At 45.4% G+C, this 23024-nt stretch overlaps 2 protein-coding genes across 3 annotated transcripts in view; one reads left to right on the forward strand and one right to left on the reverse strand.

Annotated features, from left to right (window-relative positions):
* pwp1 (PWP1 homolog, endonuclein) overlaps positions 1 to 23024 on the reverse strand; it is a 44136-nt gene that overhangs the window by 20111 nt on the left and 1001 nt on the right. The window contains exons 2-9 of one of the 2 annotated variants that reach the window (XM_041216531.1): positions 21229 to 21287; positions 20884 to 21059; positions 19177 to 19262; positions 18886 to 18982; positions 17448 to 17558; positions 15804 to 15931; positions 15161 to 15237; positions 14237 to 14333 (exon numbers count right to left, since the gene is read on the reverse strand). In XM_041216531.1, coding sequence (XP_041072465.1) covers positions 14237 to 14333; positions 15161 to 15237; positions 15804 to 15931; positions 17448 to 17558; positions 18886 to 18982; positions 19177 to 19262; positions 20884 to 21059; positions 21229 to 21287 — 831 coding nt within the window. The remainder of the gene's footprint in view (positions 1 to 14236; positions 14334 to 15160; positions 15238 to 15803; positions 15932 to 17447; positions 17559 to 18885; positions 18983 to 19176; positions 19263 to 20883; positions 21060 to 21228; positions 21288 to 23024) is intronic. The other variant, XM_041216532.1, reaches the window with a different exon arrangement.
* Positions 1560 to 12503, forward strand: c1qtnf13 (C1q and TNF related 13). The gene is made up of 3 exons (XM_041216420.1): positions 1560 to 1811; positions 11421 to 11920; positions 11996 to 12503. Exons 1-3 carry the CDS (start codon positions 1560 to 1562, stop codon positions 12501 to 12503), a joined length of 1260 nt encoding a protein of 419 aa, XP_041072354.1.

The following is a 23024-nucleotide window of genomic DNA, read 5'->3' on the forward strand; positions in this document are numbered from 1 at the left end:
ACTTCATGTAACGTTAACTGTTGAGACAATACAGATAGCAAGGTTTCTTGATACTGGATTTCCATAGTGCAAAAGTACACAAACACAGATGTTGCCTCTAGAATTCAGCTATCCATTTTCCCTGATCCCAGCTTGATTGGGTTCTTTACTGGGCATTGAAGTGCCGCCGAATTCCTGCCTCTCACCTAAGAAATGCTTTAAACATTTGACACTGTAGTATTTAGGAAGGAGAGAAACATTCCACAGTGGGAAGTGGATCAAAGGCCAGTCATTTGTCCTAAACTGCCACTTACAGCAGAGAACCGGCTTTATCACGCAAAGGCTTTAATCTCGTAGCTCTATTAACAGGATTACTCTTCTCAGAATGTTGATTACGGAAAAATTACGGGGCAAAAGCTTAAAAGGAGGCTGAGAAACAAATGCTGAAAACCAATTCTGAACAAGAAGAAAAAACGTAGGTTATTAATTACTACCTGATATGCGTCTTCCTGTACAAAAGAGTAATGATTGTTATGCAAAAGAGTGAAGACTTGATAGTACTTCCAAGTGTTAGCTTGGTGCCAATGTTCTTTATAAACTATGCTGAATTTTATTTTCATACAGGAAAGTAAAGCATGGGCACATGGGAGAGATGTTGTGGTCCTGTTTTCTCATACTCAGTCTCCCTTCCCTAAGTTACCACTACAGTACTGATCTGTACTGTGAAAACTGATCCGGCCTGATGAATATAAATGGCATGGGAGTAACCACACTGGTTCTACTCTGCTGCTGCTCTCACTCTCCTCTATTTAAAGCACTGGGCCCAGCTCTGCCCTGGAGACAGTACAGGAAGAGCTAGAAGGTTGTGTCAGAGCTAGCTGAGTGAGTTCTTTTTCTGTTAATTTTCAGTGCCAATTTTGTCCCCTTTCCTGAGACTGTTGTCTGTTGGAGTATGATCCCATGGTCAATGTTCATTCTTCAGAACTTTACCCAAGCGTCCATCATTCACATGCAAGGGTTGATGGTGAGCATCTGCAGATTATTTGGCTGCAAAGGAACAGAGCTGGACCTATACTCATTCTCTACTGATGCATGCACATTCTGGGACAGTGGGGGTGGAATCACTGGATAGCAATCAGTAGCGAGGATCCTGGATATTCCTCCTCCTCTCTAACTAATGGGTGCTGGGGCCAGAGGTCTAGTCCTACTACACTCATTCTGCAGGATCCTTATTTTACAGAAAGAAAAATGCTCATTAAACAAAGATCCCTCAGGGTTTTTAAATCTCTAGCAACTGCAGAATCCTTAATTACCTACCCAGAATCCAGTTATTTTTCTGCTGATTGAAACAGTTATGATACAGAAGTCCCTTATGATGCACATAGCAATATCTGCACTCCTGCTGTGCAATATCTCTGCAGGGGCTGTCAGGAAAAAATGTTACAATCACTGCCTGCTGCAAATAAGGGAAGCACAGGAAGGGTCCAGCTAATTGAAGGCTCAAACCAGCACTTAACATAGTAATAAGGATAATTAGCGTTTAGAGAGGCTGAATTACAGCAAACACTAACTGTCAAATAATGAGGACTGTACGGGCCATAAATTCAAGAGGAACGTTCACTTTTCTGGGAGTGAGGAAGATCAGAAGAGTTGTGCATTACGAGACGCGATTCACCGTGCCGCTGCTGGCCCACCGCTACCTCGCCACAATTCACCACACTGCCGCTACCTCGCCACGATTCACCACACTGCCGCTACCTCACCACCGCACCGTTGCTGGCTCGCCACGATTCACCACACACTCATTACCATACCCATTTCTAACTGTGCAGGCAAGAAGAACCTTTCCTCCAAAGCCGCACACGGACAATGATTATTCTTTAAAAGAGAGCTGAAAAGCAGATACGTGAACATCAATAAATGACAATGCTGCCTGGACTACCTTGGTGCTGTTCCAAGATGGCATCACATGCTCTAACTAGCACTAGCATGGTCTATTGTTAAATAGCTATCCAAGTGCCATAAACACCTGTCCGTGAACATGTCCTTACTTTGGGAATTTGCTTTTTTACACAGCCTATCCTCCCTTCACCACACAAAAGGCTAACTGTTCCCTTTCAGCAACATGTGTTTGGAGTCCTGAGTAGACCAGAATCTTTCCGATTTAGATGCAAGCACTGGGGAGCAGCATTCAGAATGGAAAGAATACCAGCCCTCAATACCAAGCTGAAATGCCATGTCCGCTTATTCTGAACAACTGGTTAAAATATTTTCCCTCTTACTCTCCAGTTATTTTAAAGGATTACTTTATGTTGGAAGTTCTTCTGCTGGAGTGATGTACCCCTTTAAAGGCCAGGTTCTAACTGATTTGAGAATAGTTGGTAAGCCACATTTAAATTAACATTAGGTACAAATAAAACAAACACTATTCTACCTGTTTAAACAATCAGGGAATTCACACAAGGCCCCTCCAATCTAGTAAAAATCTTGTATTTACGGTGTCTCAACATGTTCCCAGATATCTCAATACAATTAAATGCTTCTGAATTGTAGTCACTGTTATAATGGATGAACCAGGGCAGCCAATTTGAGCACAGCAAACTCTCATAAACAGAAAATGTGAGAACGATCAAATAATCTGTTTTAGTGAATGTTGGTTGAGATAAATATTGACCAGAAGAACTCCTGTGTCCTTTTTCAAATAGTACCGCGGGATCTTTTGTATCCAATGGGCCAAATTGCCACCTTCTGTACTGTAAATTTTCTAAGAGCATCCTATAGATTCAAACAGCATTTCCAATGCAACAAAGCAAAAAAATTTTCTTCCATCAGAATCTTTCACTAACTACAAGCTTGTAACAGCTGTTAGATGGGAACAAGTGCAATGTGGTACAGTACCAACCTGAAACCAGATCAAACAAGCTAATACTTAATCTTCAAAGCCACAGTCGAACATAATCCCAGTCTGGACTGGGCTACATCACAACTCCAGGTCCCTAATCTCAAAGCAACTCTTGGTTGGGGAGGGTGCCTAGGCTTTTGTGTGCCTACTACTAACTAGTTCCAAAGTACGTGCCCATCAATCCATGGGCAGTAATCTAAACTCAGAGGGCACAAAGGGACAGCTAGGGGCCAGCCTCCCGTGGTGTGTGGCAGACAAATCTAACACTGTGGCTTTATGCATTATAATTGTACCCCTGAAGTCAGTATTTCCAAGGGAACTAATGTCTATAACAGTATTTGTACCAGAATGGTGAAACTCCAGGTGGAACTTGTGCCGCACACACTCCGATTAATGTAGGTTCTACAAGGGCCCAACCAGCAGCCCTCAGAGGGAGGCTGGCAAAGACCAGGTAATTTTCAAACTTGTAAGCTTTTTTCCACCCCAAAAAAACCCCATGGTTCCCCTTCTTATTGCCTTTGCAGAAATGCAGTGGGATTCCATCAGGCAGTGCTCATCTGCACCACCCCCCCCCCCCACCAATCTCCATTGCCACCCACCTTGGACCTACCCGAAAGCCAGTGGCAGAATCATATAGTCCCGGAAATCGTGGGCGAGCTGCCTAGATACACACTAGATCGCCACAGTTCACTGCTTAGAACGAGGGCAGAGGTCAAATATTGGCGCCACGGATACACACGAATTCTGATGAAGAGTCATATGGACACGAAATGTCGACTGTGTTCCTCTCCGCAGATGCCGTCAGACCTGCTGACCTTTTCCAGGTATTTTTGTTTTTGTGCATTGGAATCATTCCCTGTCTCCAGACTGTGTCAACACAGGAGCTCAAACAATTTTCCATCCCACTTCATATACGACCTAGTACACCACAGGCTGTACATCTTAAGGCACCAACTACAATCCGTTCAGTCCACTTAACACAAAATGGCTTACTGCTGCTCATTTACTGTTCCTGAGCTGAAATGTCGCTGATAAAACACAGCTCGCTAGCTCGACTGAGAAACAAATGGTAGTGACAACCGACAAAGCCTCATCGAGCAGGTCTGAACATTTTTGATATATCAAAACCTAAGTAACATGTGGAGTTAATAGGTGATCCAGCTGGAGATTGGCACAGATGGTTAATGGGCAAATTGTACGTTGGCACACAAGAGCCAGTAATTACCCTTTCTGGGAATCAGACCGGACAACCACGAATGAAAGGGACTGCTGCGAAACCCACAAAGTCAGCTGAGGTTTTTGGTCAAAAAAACAATGAATAAGTTAATCTTTCTGTATTTTCCCAGTACTGAGAAAAACAAGGTAATCAAGTTAGATAGAAGATGGTTAACTCTGCATGACAGCCGTCGATCAGATTCATTTGTTCCGACATCAAATCGCAATTCCCTCACATCTTGTATTAACAATCGATTAGTTCACTGAAACGCACAACAGATTCCTCATGTGCACGCAACCAGAAAAAACACTTTAAAGATGTTTACATTGCAGCCCTGGGTCCATTAGCTGAAATCCCAAACAGATCTGCTCACTACCAGAGAGGAGTTTATTTACTGGGTGTAACCCTTTACCACCACTCAGAGTTTCTTCAGACTTGTATGAAATCTCTCACCAATCCAAGCCACTGTTTCTAGCCAATGACAACAGCAGGTGAGCCACACAAGATCAAAGCACACAGCCTAAACATAAAGGCAGTAAATAATTTTAAAAATATTATTCTTGGAATGTGGGTGCCTTTGGCAATTATTGCCCATCATGAGTTGCCTTGAGGTGGGTAGCGGTGAGCTGTCTTCTTGAAGCACTGGTGGTAGGTTTGATACAAACTGAGTGGCTTGCCAGTCCACTGCAGAGGGCAGTTAAGAACATAAGAACTAGGAGCAGGAGTAGGCAATTCAGCCCCTCGAGCCTGACCCGCCATTCAATACGATCATGGCTGATCTCATTTCGGCCTCAATTCCAATTTCCTGCCCTCTCCCCATAACCTTTCAACCCGTTACTAATTAAAAATCTGTCTATCTCCTCCTTAAATTTATTCAGCATCCTGGCAACCACTGCACTCTGAGGTAGTGAATTCCACAGATTCACCACCCTTTGAGAAAAGTAATTCCTCATCTCTGATTTAAATCTCCCGCCCCTTAGCCTAAAACCACGGCCTCTTGTTCTAGAATGTCCCACAAGGGGAAACATCCGCTCCACGTGTATTTTGTCTATCCCCTTTAGTATCTTATATACCTCAATTAGATCTCCTCTCACCCTTCTAAACTCTAGCGAGTATTGGCCTAAACTGCTCAATCTCTCCTCATAAGACAAGCCCCGCATCTCTGGAATCAATCTAGTGAACCTCCTCCGAAGAGTCAATCATTTGCGTGGGACTGGAGTCATATTAAGCACAGAGTAAGGACCACACTCTCATTTTATATTGGAAATAGCTTCCAGTACTGGTGCAATGATGACAAACCTTTGGAATGCTGATGGACAAAGCGAATGCTTCCGGGAATTTAGTTTGCTGATCCCCATTCTTAATGGTACATGGCACCTTTTATTCACTTGGCACTAAATGTTAATATGTTAACTAGAATGTACAGAACTGCACCTAATGCAGAGCAATGAGAAATTTACAGAACTGCACTGAACTTATGCTCAGACCCTGCAGCAACAAAGCTTAAATCAGACTGGTCTGCATTTTAATTATTCAATATTTTTACCCCACAGCATCAAGATCCTACTGCCTTGTCTCGTAAGTACACTTTTTCTAAATACTGCAGGATTTATGTTTAATTTGCTGAATGAATATTTACTCCATATTTATAATTAGATACTGGACTGTTTAAATTTGCAGAGTGGAGTCACAGCTCAGTTTATAGCATGGCAAATGTCCTAGACTTAAACAGGGCACACAAGTGCACTCAGTAGCTAATAAATCTGCAACATTACGGCTTGAATGGATTTCAGTCCAGGAACAGCTAAACCTGGGAACTGATTCAGGGAGGCAAGAAATGATAAGATTGCTGTGTATAGGATTCTAAAGGGAGGATAATATTGACCATGACAAGCTGTTCCACCTTGTCCAGAAAAGTAGGAGAGGACACAGCCTGTGCTTCAAGCTGAGGGTGGTGAGGAGGTGGTGTTCAAAACTAATCTAGGGAAACAATACTCCAGTGAAGTGATCAAACTGTATGGAACACACTCCCGAAGGAGTTTTGTAGGGGCTAGATAGATTAAATCTGTTTTGGTCACAGAACTTGTGTAAAGAACCACAGTACCAATTGATGTATTCTCTTTGTCAGTTGAACATCACTGCAAGGTTAAAATTGCCTGTATGATTTTCCCATTTACTGAAGTAGGTCAAAGAATTCCAGAAAAGATGTTTTTCTTTTTTCACTAACTGGTACAAGGCATCTATTATTCACACCTAACATTGCAAACCCAGAGCATGAAGTGGCTGAGACTGTTGATGCTTCTGAAGAGAAGGCTCAGGGGAGATTATTCAAGATTCTTGACAGAACTGACAAATAGAACTCCAATAGTATGCTGTAGGTGCCACAGACTCTGCAGAACATGGGCTGGAGTTTAAAACAAGCTAAAGCGTACCTACTTCAAAAAATTTGTGGAAAGGACTGTCCAGGGAGCAGTGGAGACACATTAAAGGGAGAATGAGAGAAATATGCGAGGGACTGAGGGGTTTATTTTTTTGGAATCAGTCAATTGGGGCTGTGGAGTCTGCTACAATTCCATTCTCTCCTTTGTAAACTGTAAATGGAATCAGATTTAATAGCACAACCAGCACCACACATGGAGCTTATGCTGATGCTCTTTAGTATTTTCAAAAATGACGGGCAGATGGGAATTCAATTCTGATGGTGAAGGATGCTACGGGAATGAAGCTTTATTAACTTTTCAATTGCTTTATCTTCCTTCACAAAATACACTTTAGAAAGATAGCTGACAGATTTTCCCAGTGACAGATACAGAGTCTCTCAGAATCAATATATATTAAAAACAGAAAATTCTGGAAAAACTCAGCAGCAGGTCTGGCAGCATCTGTGGAGAGAAACAGAGTTAATGTTTTGAGCCCATGACTCATCTTCAGAGAATCAATGTTCTGTGTAAACGCTCTTATCAGTGAGCAGGGAGGTAATGCATAAAATGAGAGTGAGAAACACTGCTCATTGTAAATGCTCCAATATTATCACTAGACCAGCTATAAGGCCTGCAAGCTCTCAGTTCACTTTCAAGGTTTGTATTCCCAGAGCCTAGTACCCAAATTTGTCCAGAGGAACAATTCCACAGACAGGGACTACTTCCTCCCCCTTCTTCATCCCCAGAAATTAGAAAGAACTTCAATGTCCTTAAAGACATAAGTACAGTAACTCCCACGGAGTGCGGTACCACATTCTAACACTGCCACAAGATTCACATTCCCCTCGTGAATAGAGCGAGCGCTGTTCATAAATTTATTTCTAGGATTGTGTTTGAGCATCTTTAACACACTGCCCCAAAACAGTTGTTGTGTGTGCCCACCTGTAATTCTGGACAACCTTCTGTGTTTCCAGCGGATTCGTGCCATCTGCTGCCAAAGCCAGCATCGGGTGACAGGAGCTACTGAAGGCAGCAGTTGCCCTGTCCCAGGTACAGTCTAGTGACCGACTTCAACCTTTATCTTTGGGATGACTGTGTCAGCATGGACCGACCCTTTCATTTACAGCATCGTATACTTTGGTGCTTTATGAAAAACAGAGGTGTTTCTAAAGCCTGGCCCCAATTTTAACTCTGCGTGGGTTGCGAGGCAAGCTGCAACTTCACTTGCTGCTCTAATCCTGGGACCTCAATTCAATTCTCACACAAGAGATTTGTGCTCCGGATGGATAGGTATGTGACCCGGGAATCCCAAGCTCTCTTTGTGAGGCCTGGAGGATTTGTGATCCACTGAGGCCCCAGTTAAACCCACAGTTGGGTTCTGGTCATGCCAGCACCACGGGACATGGACATGAATCTGTGAAGGGCCCCGCTGGTTTCAGTCCACGTTGCCTGTCCAGTGGAGCAGATTAAAATTCCAAGATCTGACAGACTTCTGGTGGGTAACTCGGGCAGAGTGTGTGTGTGTGTGTGTGTGTGTGTGTGTGTGTGTGTGTGTTTGTGGGGGGGGTGGTGGCTAGTGGTATAACTGCCCACACATCCAGTCCTTGCTGAGTGGGCAGGGTTAAAATCACCCTCTTTATTTCACACCAAAGGTCTGTGCAAATGTGCCCTCCATGGGTGGTATGCTAACATACTTTGGGTGTAATTTTCACAACTTAAAATCCTACTCTTTGAATAAAACACATACTGTGCCAAATTAGTAACAAGATTACTTCAAAAAACAAATTCTGGGTTAACTATAGGACTCTGTTCTGTTAAACATCGTAGATAGGAATAATGCAAGAAATGAAATTTATCTAACATTTCCAAAAGAAATTTGATAAGGTGCCACATAACTTCACACTCTGACCTTATTCATTAATCTGTTAAGCAACAAGTGGCAGAATGTACTGTTAGCTGGCTGCAAAACTGAGAGTGGAGAATAGGGGCAAATGGTAGCTACAAAGAGTGGCAGAAGGTGGGAAGTGGAATCCCACAAGGAACAGTGCTGGGACCATTGCTGTTCACAATTCGTACTTAGAACTTGGAATCAAAAACAATTTCTAAATTTGTAGATGACACCAAATTGGGAGGAACAGTCAATAGAAGGAGAATGCAACAAATTACAGAAGACAATAAACCTGAAGAATGAGCAAATAATTGGCAATGAAATTTCAAAATAGGTGGGGTATTACATTTTGTCAAGAAAAATAAGGAGGTCACAGATTTCTTGGGAAACAGGATTGCAAATTGTGTAAAGGAGTGAAGGGATTTGGGAGCACAAATCACTAATCGTAATGACATGTTAATAAGCCATCAAAAAGCAAAACAAGTTTTAAAAGGGATAGAATTGAAAAGTAGAGAAGCTATGTTAAACTTGTACCGAACCTTGGTTAGTCTCGTGTACAGTTCTGGTCACCGTATTACAAAAAGGATAGATACACTGGAGATGGTTTAAAAACGTTTTACAAGCATATCATCAGGAATGCAAGGCTTTTTTTCCATCCATGCAATGTGAGCATTGCTGACAAGGCCAGCATTTATTACCTATCCCTAATTGCCCACAAGAATGTGGTGGTAAGCTGCCTTCTTGAACCTCTGCAGTATAGGTACACCCACAATGCTGTTAGGGAGAGAGTTCCACAATTTTACAAAGTGACAGTGAAGAAACAGCAATACAGTTCAAAGTCAGGATTTTGTGTGACTTGGAGTTCCCATGCATGTGTTGCCCCTGTTCTTCCAGGTGGTAGATGTTACAGATTTGGAAATTGTTAGAGGAGCCTTGGCAAGTTGCTGCACTGCATCTTGCACCTGTGCCAGTGGTGGAGGGAATGAATGTTTAAGGCGATTGATGGGATGCCGATCACAGTATCATTACAGTGCAGAAGGAACTCATTTGGCCCATCGAGTCTGCACTGACTCTGAAAGAGCACTCCACCTAGTCCCACTCCCCTGTCTTATCCCCGTAACCTTGCACACACACACTCTTTTCAGGTAGCAATCCAATTCTCTTTTGAATGCCTCGATCGAGCCTGCCTCCACCAACCTTTCAGGAAGTTTGCTCCAGGCCCCAACCACCCTCTGGGTGACAAAATTTTTTCCTCATCACATTTACTCCTTTTGCCAATTATTTTGAATCTATGCCCTCTCGTTCTTGATTCTCTCGAGTGGGAGCAATTTCTGTCCATACCCCTCGGGATCTTGAATACCTCTATCAAGTCTCCTCTCAGCCTTCTTTTCTCCAAGGAAAAGTCCCAACCTCTCCAATCTATCCTCAATGCTACAGTTCTTCATCCCTGGAATCATTCTTGTGAATCTCCTCTGTGTTCTCTCCAATGCCTTCACATCCTTCCTCAAGTATGGCGCCCAGAAGTGCACACAGTACTCCAGCTGAGGACTAACTAGTGTCTTATACAAGTTTAACATGACCTCTTTACTCTTGTACTCAATGCCCTATTAATAAAGCCTAAGATACTATATGCGTTATTAACTGCTCTCTCAACATGCCCCATGCCCGGCCATCTTCAATGACCTATGTACAAATACACTGAGGTTCCTCTGTTCCTGCACCTCCTTTAGAGGCTCTCCCTTTATTTTATACTGTCTCACCATATCTTTCCTGCCAAAATGAATCACCTCACACTTCTCTGCGTTGAACTTCATCTGCCACTTGTCTGCCCAATCCACCAACATGTTTATGTTCTTTTGAAGTTCAAGGCTATCCCCATCACAGTTGACAACATTTACAATTTTCATATCATCTGCAAATTTTGAAATCATGCCCTGCACACCACGGTCTAGGTCATTAATATATATCAAGAAGAGCAATCGTCCCAACACTGACCCGTGAGGAACTCCACTACAAACCTTCCTCCAATCTGAAAAACAACCATTTATCACTACCCTCTATCAAGTGGACTGTTTTGTCCTGGATGGTGTCAAGCTTTGAGAGTTGTTGAAGGTTGCACTCTTTCAGGCAATTGGGTGCACCTAGTTTAATGTCAGGTGTCTGTCCAGTTTTATTCTCTTTACTGTAGCAATTTGCTGGACCACTTCAGAGAGCAGTTAAGAATCAACAACATTGTTATGGGTGTGAGTCAAACCGGATAATTATGGCAGATTTCCTTCACTGAATGACATCAATCCGGCACTGTTACCAAGAGCTGCTTTTTATTCCTAATGCATTAGTCCAGGCCTCTGGATTACTATTCCAATAACATTACCACTCTGCTACCATCCCCAATTATACCCATCAGGAAAGGAGGAACAGGCTCGGTCTCTTTTCCTCCTGAAAAGAGAAGTTTGAGAGTGGTAGATTTAATAGAGGTCTCTGAAATTATGAATGGTTTTAGTGGACACAGAGTTTGCCACGAATATAAAATAGTCACCCAGAAAATAATTAGGAATTCAGGAGAAGCTCCTTTGCCCAGTAAGAATGTGAAACTCACTACCACAGGGAGTAATTGAGGTGAATACTACAGACGGATTTAAGGGGAGGCTAGATGAGCATGAAGGGAATAGAAGGTTATGCTGATAGATTTAGATGAGAAAGATTAGGAGGAGGCTTGAGTGGAGCATAAATCTAGCATTGACCATTTGGGCTATCTGGCCTGTTTCTGTGCTTATTACCCCATATAAAAAACATTACGCAATTACAAATCTCTCAAGATATTTAAGAATTAGAAATAGGCACAGTTTGCAATGTACCTTCAAAACATGCAGTGGCTCTGGTTCGTTGACTAGAATGAATTAAATGATGGGCAGAGTAGAGACTTGTGAAATGAAAGTGATTAGAGAAAACACAATCAATATGCCCAACACTTACTCCCAACCCTCGTCAACTCAAATCCGTTTCTCTTTTCAGGGCAAAATGGTCTTTCTGGGACTCGTGCTGTTGACAGGGGTTGTGGACTCTCTCTCCCGTCAGTCAGTTACAGCAACGTCTGGTCCCCATGATCAGTCAGCATTCTCCGCTGCCAGGACCAGCAGCATGTTGGGAGGTCCCCGGAAAGCAGTTACGTTTGACAAGCTTTTGGTTAACATTGGGAATGACTTCCGTCCGGACACAGGCAGGCTTGTGTGCAGGATCCCTGGGGCTTATTATTTTGCCTTCACAGTTGGAAAGTATCCAAAGAAGATGCTGTCAGTCATGCTGATGAAGAACAGGAACGAGGTCCAGGCGACAGCCTTCGATGAACATCGGCAAAAAAGTCGCAAGGTGCAGAGCCAGAGCTTGATGCTGAGGTTAGGTGTAGGCGATAGTGTCTGGCTATTTCTCTACGGCAGCTCAAAGTACGCTCTGTACAGTAACATAGGGCCATACACAACCTTCACTGGCTACCTGGTCTATCCAGATTTGCCACCGTACCGGCTGACCAACAGTTTGCCCTCACTCCGCACCACCTCCGACTGTTCCCATTCCAACACTAAACCCAAAAGAAACCAATCCTCTTTCAACTGCTTAATGGCTCCTCAGCCAAAGGACAGCCTTCGTTCTGCATTTTCTGTAGCCAGGACAAGGTCGCTGCTCGGGGAGAACACAGAGAATGTGCTGCATGAAGCGGTGACATTTGACACCGAATACATCAACATTGGCAAACATTTTAACAATCTGAGTGGCTTCTTCACATGCCAGATCCCAGGTGCCTACTATTTCTCTTTCAATGTTGGAAAGCACCCTTTTAAGGCCATTTCGGTCAGGTTGATGAAAAATCTCAGTGAGGTGCAGGCCATTATTTTTGATGAAGATGACTCTCAGCGCAGGGAGATGCAAAGTCAGAGTATAATGCTGCACCTGGGGGCCGGGGACAGAGTATGGCTGCACAGCCAGCAGCACCAGCGCTTTGGTTTGTACAGTAACCAAGGCAAGTACATCACCTTCACCGGATTTCTTGTTTACCCAGACACGAACATCCTAAAGAGCCACTGCCCACCAGCAGCAGGATAATTATTATAGAACTCAGTTTTAATTCCAAACGTCTGCAGCGTTCAGTACATCTGAAACCCAGCTGAATTTACTGCAAGATTATTTTATTTTTAAAAAAATGTTTTGTACCCAACCAGAGAGCACTAGTTTAGTATTCCCAATGGTTTTAGAATCATAGAATAGCACAGCACAAAAGTATGCCATTCAGCCCATTATGTCTGTGCTAGCTCCTTCAAAGAGCAATCCAGTTATTCCCACTCCCTGTTCTTTCCACAAAGCCCTGCAATTTTTTTTTCTCAACTGTGCAATCCAAGTCCTGACCCACACATTTCTTTTAATTGCAGTTTTCCCCTTTGTTGCCTCTGGTTCTTTTGCCAGTCACATTAAATTGTCCGCTGGCTTGCGACTACTGGGAACAGTTTCTCCTTAACTACTCTATCTAAACCCTTCATGATTTTGAACACTTTTATCAAATCTCTTCTTAACCTCCTCTGCCTTCTCCAGTCTTTCCCTAGAGCCATTCCAGTAAATCTTCTCTGCACCTTCTTTAAGGACTTCATGTCCTTCCTAGCATGGGTGCAAACTTCAAAACATTGTGTCCAACATTTGATATAATTCTGCAATTGGACAACACTTGCTAAACAATTCTGATTGTGCTAAGAATTACACTGAAAACCAATTTAAAACTATCAGTCAGGCTTGCAGTGTGGCTCACTTACACATGTTAGAAATTATATATATTCACACTCTGGTCCCTGTCCTTTGCAGACAGAAAGCATGTCTATACATTATAGCTTTTTCAACCAAACAAAAGCCTGGGGAGCAGCCATTCCCTGGTTCATTCCTCATGGCAATGCCCTGATCATAGTCAATTGGCCTGGTTTGAATTTGAACAAACGCTTGGCAGTTAACTGTTTCGTGCTGCATTCTCCATGGCAATGCCTCTACCGGTCAGAGCCCACTTGCCAGCCAATCAGCACTCTCTTCTCATGCAGTATAATTTGTTGCTCCCAGTACTATTGGTATTCTTGCGAATTGTCCTGATGAGTGCAAGATGAAAAGCTTCGACAGCACGTCTGTTTTTTTCAGCAACACTCAAGTTCTGTACTACCAAATGACTACTGGATAGTTCTTTGTGTTATTTTGTTTTTATTATTGGAAAGGCATACTATTGCTGGGATCAAGCACAGAAATCTGTGACTGCACTCTCCTGTAAAATGACCCAAGCAATATAAAAACTGATAAAGGTTTGACCTAGAAACTCAATGGTCAAACTGACACACAGCTTTACAACAGTGCCTTAGCCTAGTAAACCTAGTAGCCCTTAGGCGTTTCACAGTAGCATTATTAAACAAAATCTGACACCAAGCCACATAATGAGATGTTAGGGCAGACGACCAAAAGCTTGGTCAAAGAGGTAGGTTTTAAGGAGTGTCTTCAAGGAGGAAAGAGGTGCAGAAGGACGGAGGGGTCTAGGAAAGGAATTCCAGAGCTTAGGGCCCAGTCGGCTGAAAGCTTGGCCAGTAGTGGTGAGGCGAAACGTGCAGGGTGTAAGAAGGGTGCACTCGGCAGTACAGAGCCAAGTACGAAGAAGTTCCTTTAAATTGGGTGAGCTAACGTAACAGGTAATTGTTCCGCAGGCCAGAGATCAGAACCCCGGGTTTGTGGGAAGGCCAGTTAGAGAGTTATGGACTTCATGGCCCTGGGTTCAGATGTTCAGCAGTACTGAAAGGGAAGGGTTTGCTTCAGCTTACCTTGTCCGTATGTGAAGCGAGGGTCGTCACAGGTTTCTTTTGCAACATATCCCATAGAATCACTGACTTGTCAGCAGATGCACTGGCCAGAACAGTCCTACCATTCAACAAACAATAGTTAGCAGCATCGTCATTGATGGCTTCAAATCCAAACCTCACTCTGTCCTTCAGGAAAGCAACAATAAATGACCCTGTACTAAATTATTCTGTATTTTGCTCTACCACACGTTCAACTCATTAAGGTACTTACGGGAAAAAAAATCAAAACTAGGAACAATCACTCTGGCTCTCGAGCTACCATCATCAGAGTCAGCTCTGTATGGACACGAGGCACACATCCAAACACACATTTCCTCGCTGACTCGTTACTAGCAGTGAGCTGAGCACTTCCTCACTAGTTAGTAGCACTAAACTGTCCACCTCCTCCCTCCCCACTGGTTTCTAACACTAAGAAGTCCATTTCCTCGCTCCCCTCTAGTTACTAGCACTAAGCTAATACTGAGAGAAGGAAAATAAACCAACAGCACCATCTCCTGGTAGTTGGTTAGATTAGTGCTTCTCCTGTTAATTCCCCAGAACCATTAACCTGACAGAGTTCAATTACACAGACCCACATCAATGAGAAAATGAGAGTTCAAACAGAGGAACTCACTAGTATTATACACAAGTATTTGAACAAAAATATGTTGTTACGCAACATAGTCAAATTTTAATATAACCACAACTTTTAGAAAGTCGTCAAAGCTAATTTCTCATCAAATACTGACACCTTGTGGCGAAACCAAGTGCTGCCTGTCAGACATACAAGGTGCCAACCTCAGCCGGTGACAGAATGAGGTCAGCATTTGCGTTTATTCTCTTTCTCTACATTACAGTTTGCACATCCTTGTAAAGAAAGTGGCAATACGGTAGTGTAGGTATTACCTGATCTGTCTGTTCCAGGAAACGTCAAGAACGGTATCAGTGTGTCCCTCCTCTCCTTTCTCCGCACTTGCAGCACCCTGAAATAATCAATTACCATTGATGAGAAATTTCAGGTTTACTTCTTACCAGTTGATTCCCTGCAGAGAAACATGCCTCAAGCAGTACAGTCTGGCTGTTTGAGTGAACAGTTAAGACTGTCTGCACACACATCAGAAAACACAAGGCTCCTGCCCTGATGAAAGAGCCAATGTTAAAGCACAGCACAATGGCCAGGAGCTGTACAATGCGGTGATGCCAGGGTCAATTCTTCAATTGTTGATCCCAATGTTGAACATTAAATGACCTGTGTTCAGGCTGGGGGTGGTGGGGGGGGGAGATGACAAGAGAGTGGAAAAGGGAAGGGAGCTGATCCATACTGCCAGGCTCCCTTTCGCCGTTGCTTACACAGTGTGAAGCCAAAAATCAAACAAGCTCTGAGATTAAAAAACAGGGTGAGGATTGAGCTGGCTGCCCGTGGACTAGGACTGTAGGGCAGGCCTTGGTTATCAGTCAGTCAGGCTGGTCAGTATTAACAAGTAGCAACACAGAGTAAATGCCCACACGAGCTGCCCACAGCACGTGAACTATACGAGCTCTTCAATACCTTTCTGGGTTGCTTCTTTTTCTTTGCTGTCTTGTCCCCCAGGCTGAAGGCGGGTTCCAGACAATCGACCACATCCAGGTTCCACACATCAATCACAGGAGTCATGTTACCCACTGCAGCATAATTCCCTACAAGGAGAAAAATCTAATCAGGGGCCAAGAGTAGGGGGGGGTGGTGGGGGAACAGGACACAGAGTACCAACTGCTCAGGACAAACGAAACATCTGCTCAGGGAGTGGCCAGTGAACGGGGCTTAACACCCATAGAACAGGTCTTGGGAAAGAAAAAAAAACATACAAAACCCGGGGATCTGGAAAGATTCCAAAGCTGCATTTAAAGTTATGATAAAGCAGCACGATGCACAGAAGCTTGAGTTGGAAAAGTAAGGATCGAGAGAATAAAAAAAGGGAAACAAACAGAACGGAGACAGCAGAGGGTGGAGGAAACGTGTAATCGAAAGAACAGTCAATTGGTGGAGGGGAGCGAGTGGGCGGGCAGATACCCCGAGTTAGAGAAGTCAAGCAAGTGATTAGGAAAGCTATTGGAGTGATATTAGCTGACGTTTCGAGTCCTCATGACTCTTCAACAGAACTGTTCTGTTGAAGGGCCATGAGGACACGAAACGTCAACTCTTTTCTTCTCCGCCGATGCTGCCAGACCTGCTGAGTTTTTCCAGGTAATTCTGTTTTTGTTTTGGATTTCCAGCATCCGCAGTTTTTTTGTTTTTATCTAATGGAATGATATTGTTTATTGCAAGGGGAATTGAATACAAAAGTAGGGAGGTTATGCTACAGTTGTACAGGGCATTGATGAGACCACATCTGGTGTACTGTGTACAGTACGGGTCTCCTTAGTTGAGGAAGGATATAAATGCGTTAGAATCAGTTCGGAGAAGGTTTACTAGATTTGATATCTGGATTGGGTGAGTTCTCTTGTGAGGAAAGGATGGACAGGCTAGGCTTGTATTCACTGGAGTTTAGAAGAGTGACAGGCAACATGATTGAAACATGTAAGGTCTTGACAGGGTGGATGTGGAGAGGATGTTTCCTCTTGTGGAAGAATCTAGAACTAGGGGGTCACTGTTTAAAAATAAGGCGTCGCCTATTTAAGGCAGCGATGAGGCGAAAGGTTTTCTTTCAGACGGCTGTGAGACTTGGAACTCTTTTCCTCAGAAGGCAGTGGAAGCAGAGTCTTGAATATTTTTAAGGGAGAGCTAGATAGGCTCTTTATTAACAGGCGGGTGAAAGGTTATCGGGGGTAGGAGGGAAGTTACAATCAGATCAGCCATGATCTTACTGAATGGCGGAGCAGGCTCGAGGGGCCAAGTGGCCTACTCCTCCTCATTTGTATGTTTGTAAGTATGCTTGAGGAGAAGAGGGTGAGGGCGAGGTAGATCATAAGGATGGATCGCAACTCTAATTAGCCAATGAAGTGGCTAGGCGTTTGCCAACACACTTGTCGGCGAGTTCTGGGAGTGAGCAGCAGCTCAGGGAGACAAAGCTCCAAGTTGCTTTCATTTTACTAGCCAGGGTCTCAGCCTATATAGCCTGGGCTTTCAGCAGAAAATTCCACGACAATTGGTGCAAACCAATTAGGCAACCATTAGATGAAAACTTTCTTGAGCGACATCCCCCCCGCAACCTACCTGTTAGTTTTTCTGGATTTGGATCAAAGTTGATCCATTCAACACACAGCGGGTAAGCAGGCAGCAGCAAGTCATGATGGACGTAGAGAGATTGCTCCTCTCGGTTATGAACTGTAAGAGACAATTCATTGTGAGTGTGTCCAACAGCAAACTACATTGAGGAACATCTCCCCCCCCCCCCCCCCGCCACATCACAGCTCACCACAATATACTGACCAGAGCTTTGCACTCTGCTCTACTACACTCCCCATCACTAAATAAATCTGGCACAGGACCTACAAACGATGCAATGCAGCACCAGTAACCATTAGCACCACGCAACAGGAATGAACAAAACTATATCGAGGTCTACAGCAAAGAAAAAGGCCCTTCATCCCATCAAGTCTGCGCCAGTCGAACAAGTACCGAACTATTCTAATCCCATTTTCCAGCACTAGGCCTATAGCCTTTTATGCCATGGCATCGCAAGTGCACATCCAAATATTTTTAAATGTTATGAGGGTTCCTGCCTCTATCAGCCTTTCAGGCCGTGAGTTCCAGATTCCCACCACCCTCTGGGTGAAAAAATTCTTCCTAACACCCCCTCTAAACCTCCTGCCCCTTATCTTAAATTTATGCCCCCTGGTTATTGATCCCTCCACCAAGGGGAAAAGTTCCTTTCTGTCTACCCTATCTATGCCCCTCATAATTTTATACAGCTCAATCATGTCCTTCCTCAATCTCCTCTGCTCCAGGGAAAATAACCCCAATCTATCCAATCCCTCCTCATAACTATCAAATGAATAGAAAAGGACTTGTATTTGTATAGTGCATTTTATAAACTCAGGACACCTCGAAGTGTTTTACAGCCAATAATGTTTCTTTCGAAGTGTATCACTATAAGAAAGGCAACAGCCATTTTACACAGGGCAATGTGATTATAATCTATTTCTTTCTAGTGTGACGTTGGTTGGGGGATAAATATTGACCAGAACACTGGTGAGAATTCCCCAGCTCTCCTTCAAAATAGCGCCACAGGAAACTTTTAGGCCCACCCCGTAGTTTAATGCCTCAACCAAAAGACAGCACCCCCAACAGTGCAGCACTCCCTGAGTCCTGGAGAGCTGGCATAGATTTTTATGACTCAAGTCTCTGGAGTGCAACATGAACCTTCAACTTTCTGACTTAGAGGCAAAGGGGCGACCCACTGAGCCACAGTTGACACTACAATGCACAGGATTCCTGGGGTTTGAGAATGTCGGGTTAGTTCTCTCCAATCTGTAATTCGACCTGCTATGACAGAGATTTAAACCACATTCTGGGGGAGGACTCAGGCCAGCAATAACTGTTACCACCTTCTCCAACACCAGCCAACCCCAAGAGCTTCTCCCAAGACAGAATACAAGAATCTCCGGCTGTATAATCTGATATGCGAAGGAGGATTGACTGACGATCTCACCGTATATCTCAAGGCTGCAGCAATCCTTGTCGGCCTTCCCCACAACTATCAGATTATCAGTGGGCTTGATTTTGAAATCTTCATCTTCATATTGGTCCTACAACATAAATGGCTAGTTTAAGTTTCAAGGTACGGAAGCACTGCATGCAGCTCAAGAGCAGGAGGATGGCAGCAGGCACTAGACTTATAGATTCATTAATCACTAAAGGACATTTATGTAACATTGTCATGAAGAAAAAGAATCACAAGCAGGGACGGGCGAATTTTGTGAAGCTTCCTGCTCCTACTTACTGTAGTTTTAAGAGTGATGTACGGGTCCTCTTCATTGCTAGCATAAACCATGAGTCCTCCCAAACTATCACCAAGATTCACGCCACCTACACAGAAAGGCAGTGTCATTGTCAAAAGAAAAGCTCTATAAATTAAGGAGACACAAGGTTAATTGGTTCCAGAGATGTGTGCTGCTTAAACATGATTTATTAAGTGACAGCTGTTTCAAGGACCGGGCAAACAATGTGTCACAAGTGGAGTATTTTGCTTATTTCACTGATGGGGTGTTATTAAATCTGTAAAGCTGATTATTTCCATCAAAATAGTGGTTAAATATTTGGTTTGGGCCATGGTTGAAGCTTATAGGTTGCTGTATAGACAGAATCCAGAGGCTCAGGCTAACGCTCTGGGGACAGGGGTTCAAATCCCACCACGGCAGCTGGTGGAATTTAAATTCAATTAATAAATTCAATTAGTAAATCTGGAATTGAAAGCTAGTCTCAGTAATGGCAAACATGAAACTATCATCGATTGTCATAAAAACCCATTTGGTTCACTAATGTCCTTCAGAGAAGGAAATCTGCCGTCCTTACCTGGTCTGGCCTACACGTGACTCCAGACCCACAGCAATGCGGTTGACTCTTAACTGCCCCTATGAAATGAATGAGCAAGCCGCTCAGTTCAAGGGGAATTAGGGGTGGGCAACAAACAAATGCCTCGTTAGCCATGCCAGCATCCCAAGAAATGAGTCCGATACTTCGATGCAACACAATGCTTGTGTGAATCCAGAACCCTGACAGTCTGTGCAAAGTTAGTATCTAGATTTAAAGGACTTGGAAAAATTGACGGCATTCCAGTGCTTTCCAAGAACAGGCATGTGGGCAAGGGAGGGTGTTCTTGAAAATTCTCCCTCATGAGATTAAGCAAGTCGGGGCGGCTAATGTCAGACCTGGAGAAGCGGCCAGGACAAGATAAATGGGCAGTCCTGGTCCATTCTGGAAAAACTCGGAACAGCTTCCAACATCGATGCACCTTCAAAATAAGAATTTTACAGCAAGTTGACCCATCATAAATGTCCTCTCCTTCAGTCCCATTCACCCCATTGCCCTTGTGCTCTCTCTCTCTCTCAACAACTTGTATTTATATAGCACTTCTAATGCAATAGAAGGTCACAAGGTGCTACACAGAAGCTTTATAAAACCAAACATATGACTGACCTACATAAGGAGAAATTAGGACAGGTAACAAAAAGCTTGGTCAAAGGAGCGTCTTAAAGGAGGAGAGTACGAGAGAGGGGCAGGTGGAGAGGTTTAGGGAGGGAATTCCAGAGTTTGGGCCTAGACAGTGGAAGGCGCAGTCACCAATGATGGAGTGATTAAAATTCAAGGATGCTCAAGACACCTGAATCAGAGCAACACAGATATCTCAGAGAGTTGTGGGGCTGGAGGAAATTACAGGGTGGGGCGAGCTCATGGAGGGATTTGAAAATAAGGACGAGAATTTGTTGTTTCATTTTGCCTTGTGCGTTAGAGACATTTTTAAGGAATAAATTGTTCCCAAATAGATCAAGATAAAAGCAGGAAAACTTATTCCAGTGAACACCGTGGATTTAATGAACATTGCAAAGTGACTGGATCAATTTATGAGTTGAAATGATAAATGGTGGCACTGTGGTTCAAGGAGAGATCGCCAGCATCACATCCTGAACCAAACTCCTGCCACACTCACCCTCTTCCTCATCATATCTATCGAGGTCATATTCTGCCAGGCTGTCGTTGTCTTCCTCCTGTTCTCCCTCCTCCAGGGTCTTGGAATCACTGGAGACAATCACGGGATTGTCTGTTCCATCCAACGGCTCCGCCTCATTCTTTTCCACTGCCTGTTCCTCCCCCTCCTCCTGATCACTGGAAACAAACCCACGGTATTTAATGTGTTTATCAGTCGAGGACCTCGCTCATTTTTCCACTTGCCATTGCGCCCCCAAAGGCTGGCAGCGAATTGCCTATTTCTTCTGATCTTCTATGCTAAAGGAAATTTTTGTGCAGGAGTAGAAGAGGAAGGACTATAACTTACTCAAGTTCTTCTCTTGCATTGAGGATTAATTGCTGCAACTCTTGCCTACTCAGAGTCACCTGGAAATGAAAATTTACAGCAATGACCACCATTCCAAAAGGAACTTTCCTCATCATAAAAGCAAAATACTGCGGATGCGGAAATCTAGAAAAAAAAACAAAAATACCTGGAAAAACTCAGCAGGTCTAAGAGCACCTGCGGAGAGGGATACAGTTAACTTTTCGAGTCCGAATGACTCTTCAACTTCCCTTTCAACTGGACACCAAAGCACCCAGACAATCAGACATTTGAGAGTTTCCCCGCAGTCTGAAACTGACCAGTAACCTGGAGCCGAGTATTAGCTGAGCAATCTGAAAATTGTAACTTGCTGGAGCAGGTGCCAAGACTGCCAGCTTCGATAATTGCCAGGATAAGCTGACATTTTCGCCAGAAGTTCCCAAGGATGCTCCCCGATTTTGTCTCGAGAAACACAGCACTAACCTGCGTACTTGTATTAACTCTAAGACACTCTTGACTATGGCGGATATTACAACAAATCATTTTTGAGCGCTCACATGGAGTTGAATGCTCATCCACTGAAAGCACATCGCAGGTCTTCAGGGTCACTGATCTTGTTAACATCCTCAGAAGCTGAAAAATCCCCCCGTCAGTATCAAAAATTTCTCAGCGCCCCCCCCCCCGCCCAACACCCCTGCGCTGGACCTCCCGGCAGCACCGCGCACCCCCCCAGCGCTGGAACTCCCGGCAGCGCCGCGCCCCTCCCCCAGCGCTGGACCTCTCGGTAGTGCCGCGCCCACCCCCCCAGCGCTGGACCTCCCGGCAGCGCCGCGCCCCCTCCAGCGCTGGCCCTCTCATCACAGACCCTCTGACAGCGCGGAGCTCACTCAACGCTGACCCTCTGACAGCGCGGCGCTCCTTTAGCGCTGACCCTCCGACAGTAGAGCACTTACTCAGCGCTGACCCTCCCACAGTGCGGCGCTCCCGCAGCGCTGCCCCTCCGACACCGCGGCGCTCCCGCAGCGCTGCCCCTCCGACACCGCGGCGCTCCCGCAGCGTTGCCCCTCCGACACCGCGGCGCTCCCGCAGCGTTGCCCCTCCGACACCGCGGCGCTCCCGCAGCGCTGCCCCTCCGACACCGCGGCGCTCCCGCAGCGCTGCCCCTCCGACAGTAGAGCACTTACTCAGCGCTGCCCCTCCGACACCGCGGCTCTCCCGCAGCGCTGCCCCTCCGACACCGCGGCTCTCCCGCAGCGCTGCCCCTCCGACACCGCGGCTCTCCCGCAGCGCTGCCCCTCCGACACCGCGGCTCTCCCGCAGCGCTGCCCCTCCGACACCGCGGCTCTCCCGCAGCGCTGCCCCTCCGACACCGCGGCTCTCCCGCAGCGCTGCCCCTCCGACACCGCGGCTCTCCCGCAGCGCTGCCCCTCCGACACCGCGGCTCTCCCGCAGCGCTGCCCCCTCCGACACCGCGGCTCTCCCGCAGCGCTGCCCCTCCGACACCGCGGCTCTCCCGCAGCGCTGCCCCTCCGACACCGCGGCTCTCCCGCAGCGCTGCCCCTCCGACACCGCGGCTCTCCCGCAGCGCTGCCCCTCCGACACCGCGGCTCTCCCGCAGCGCTGCCCCTCCGACACCGCGGCTCTCCCGCAGCGCTGCCCCTCCGACACCGCGGCTCTCCCGCAGCGCTGCCCCTCCGACACCGCGGCTCTCCCGCAGCGCTGCCCCTCCGACACCGCGGCTCTCCCGCAGCGCTGCCCCTCCGACACCGCGGCTCTCCCGCAGCGCTGCCCCTCCGACA

Source organism: Carcharodon carcharias, chromosome 21 (assembly GCF_017639515.1).
Source record: "Carcharodon carcharias isolate sCarCar2 chromosome 21, sCarCar2.pri, whole genome shotgun sequence".
NCBI classification, from domain to species: Eukaryota; Metazoa; Chordata; class Chondrichthyes; order Lamniformes; family Lamnidae; genus Carcharodon; species Carcharodon carcharias.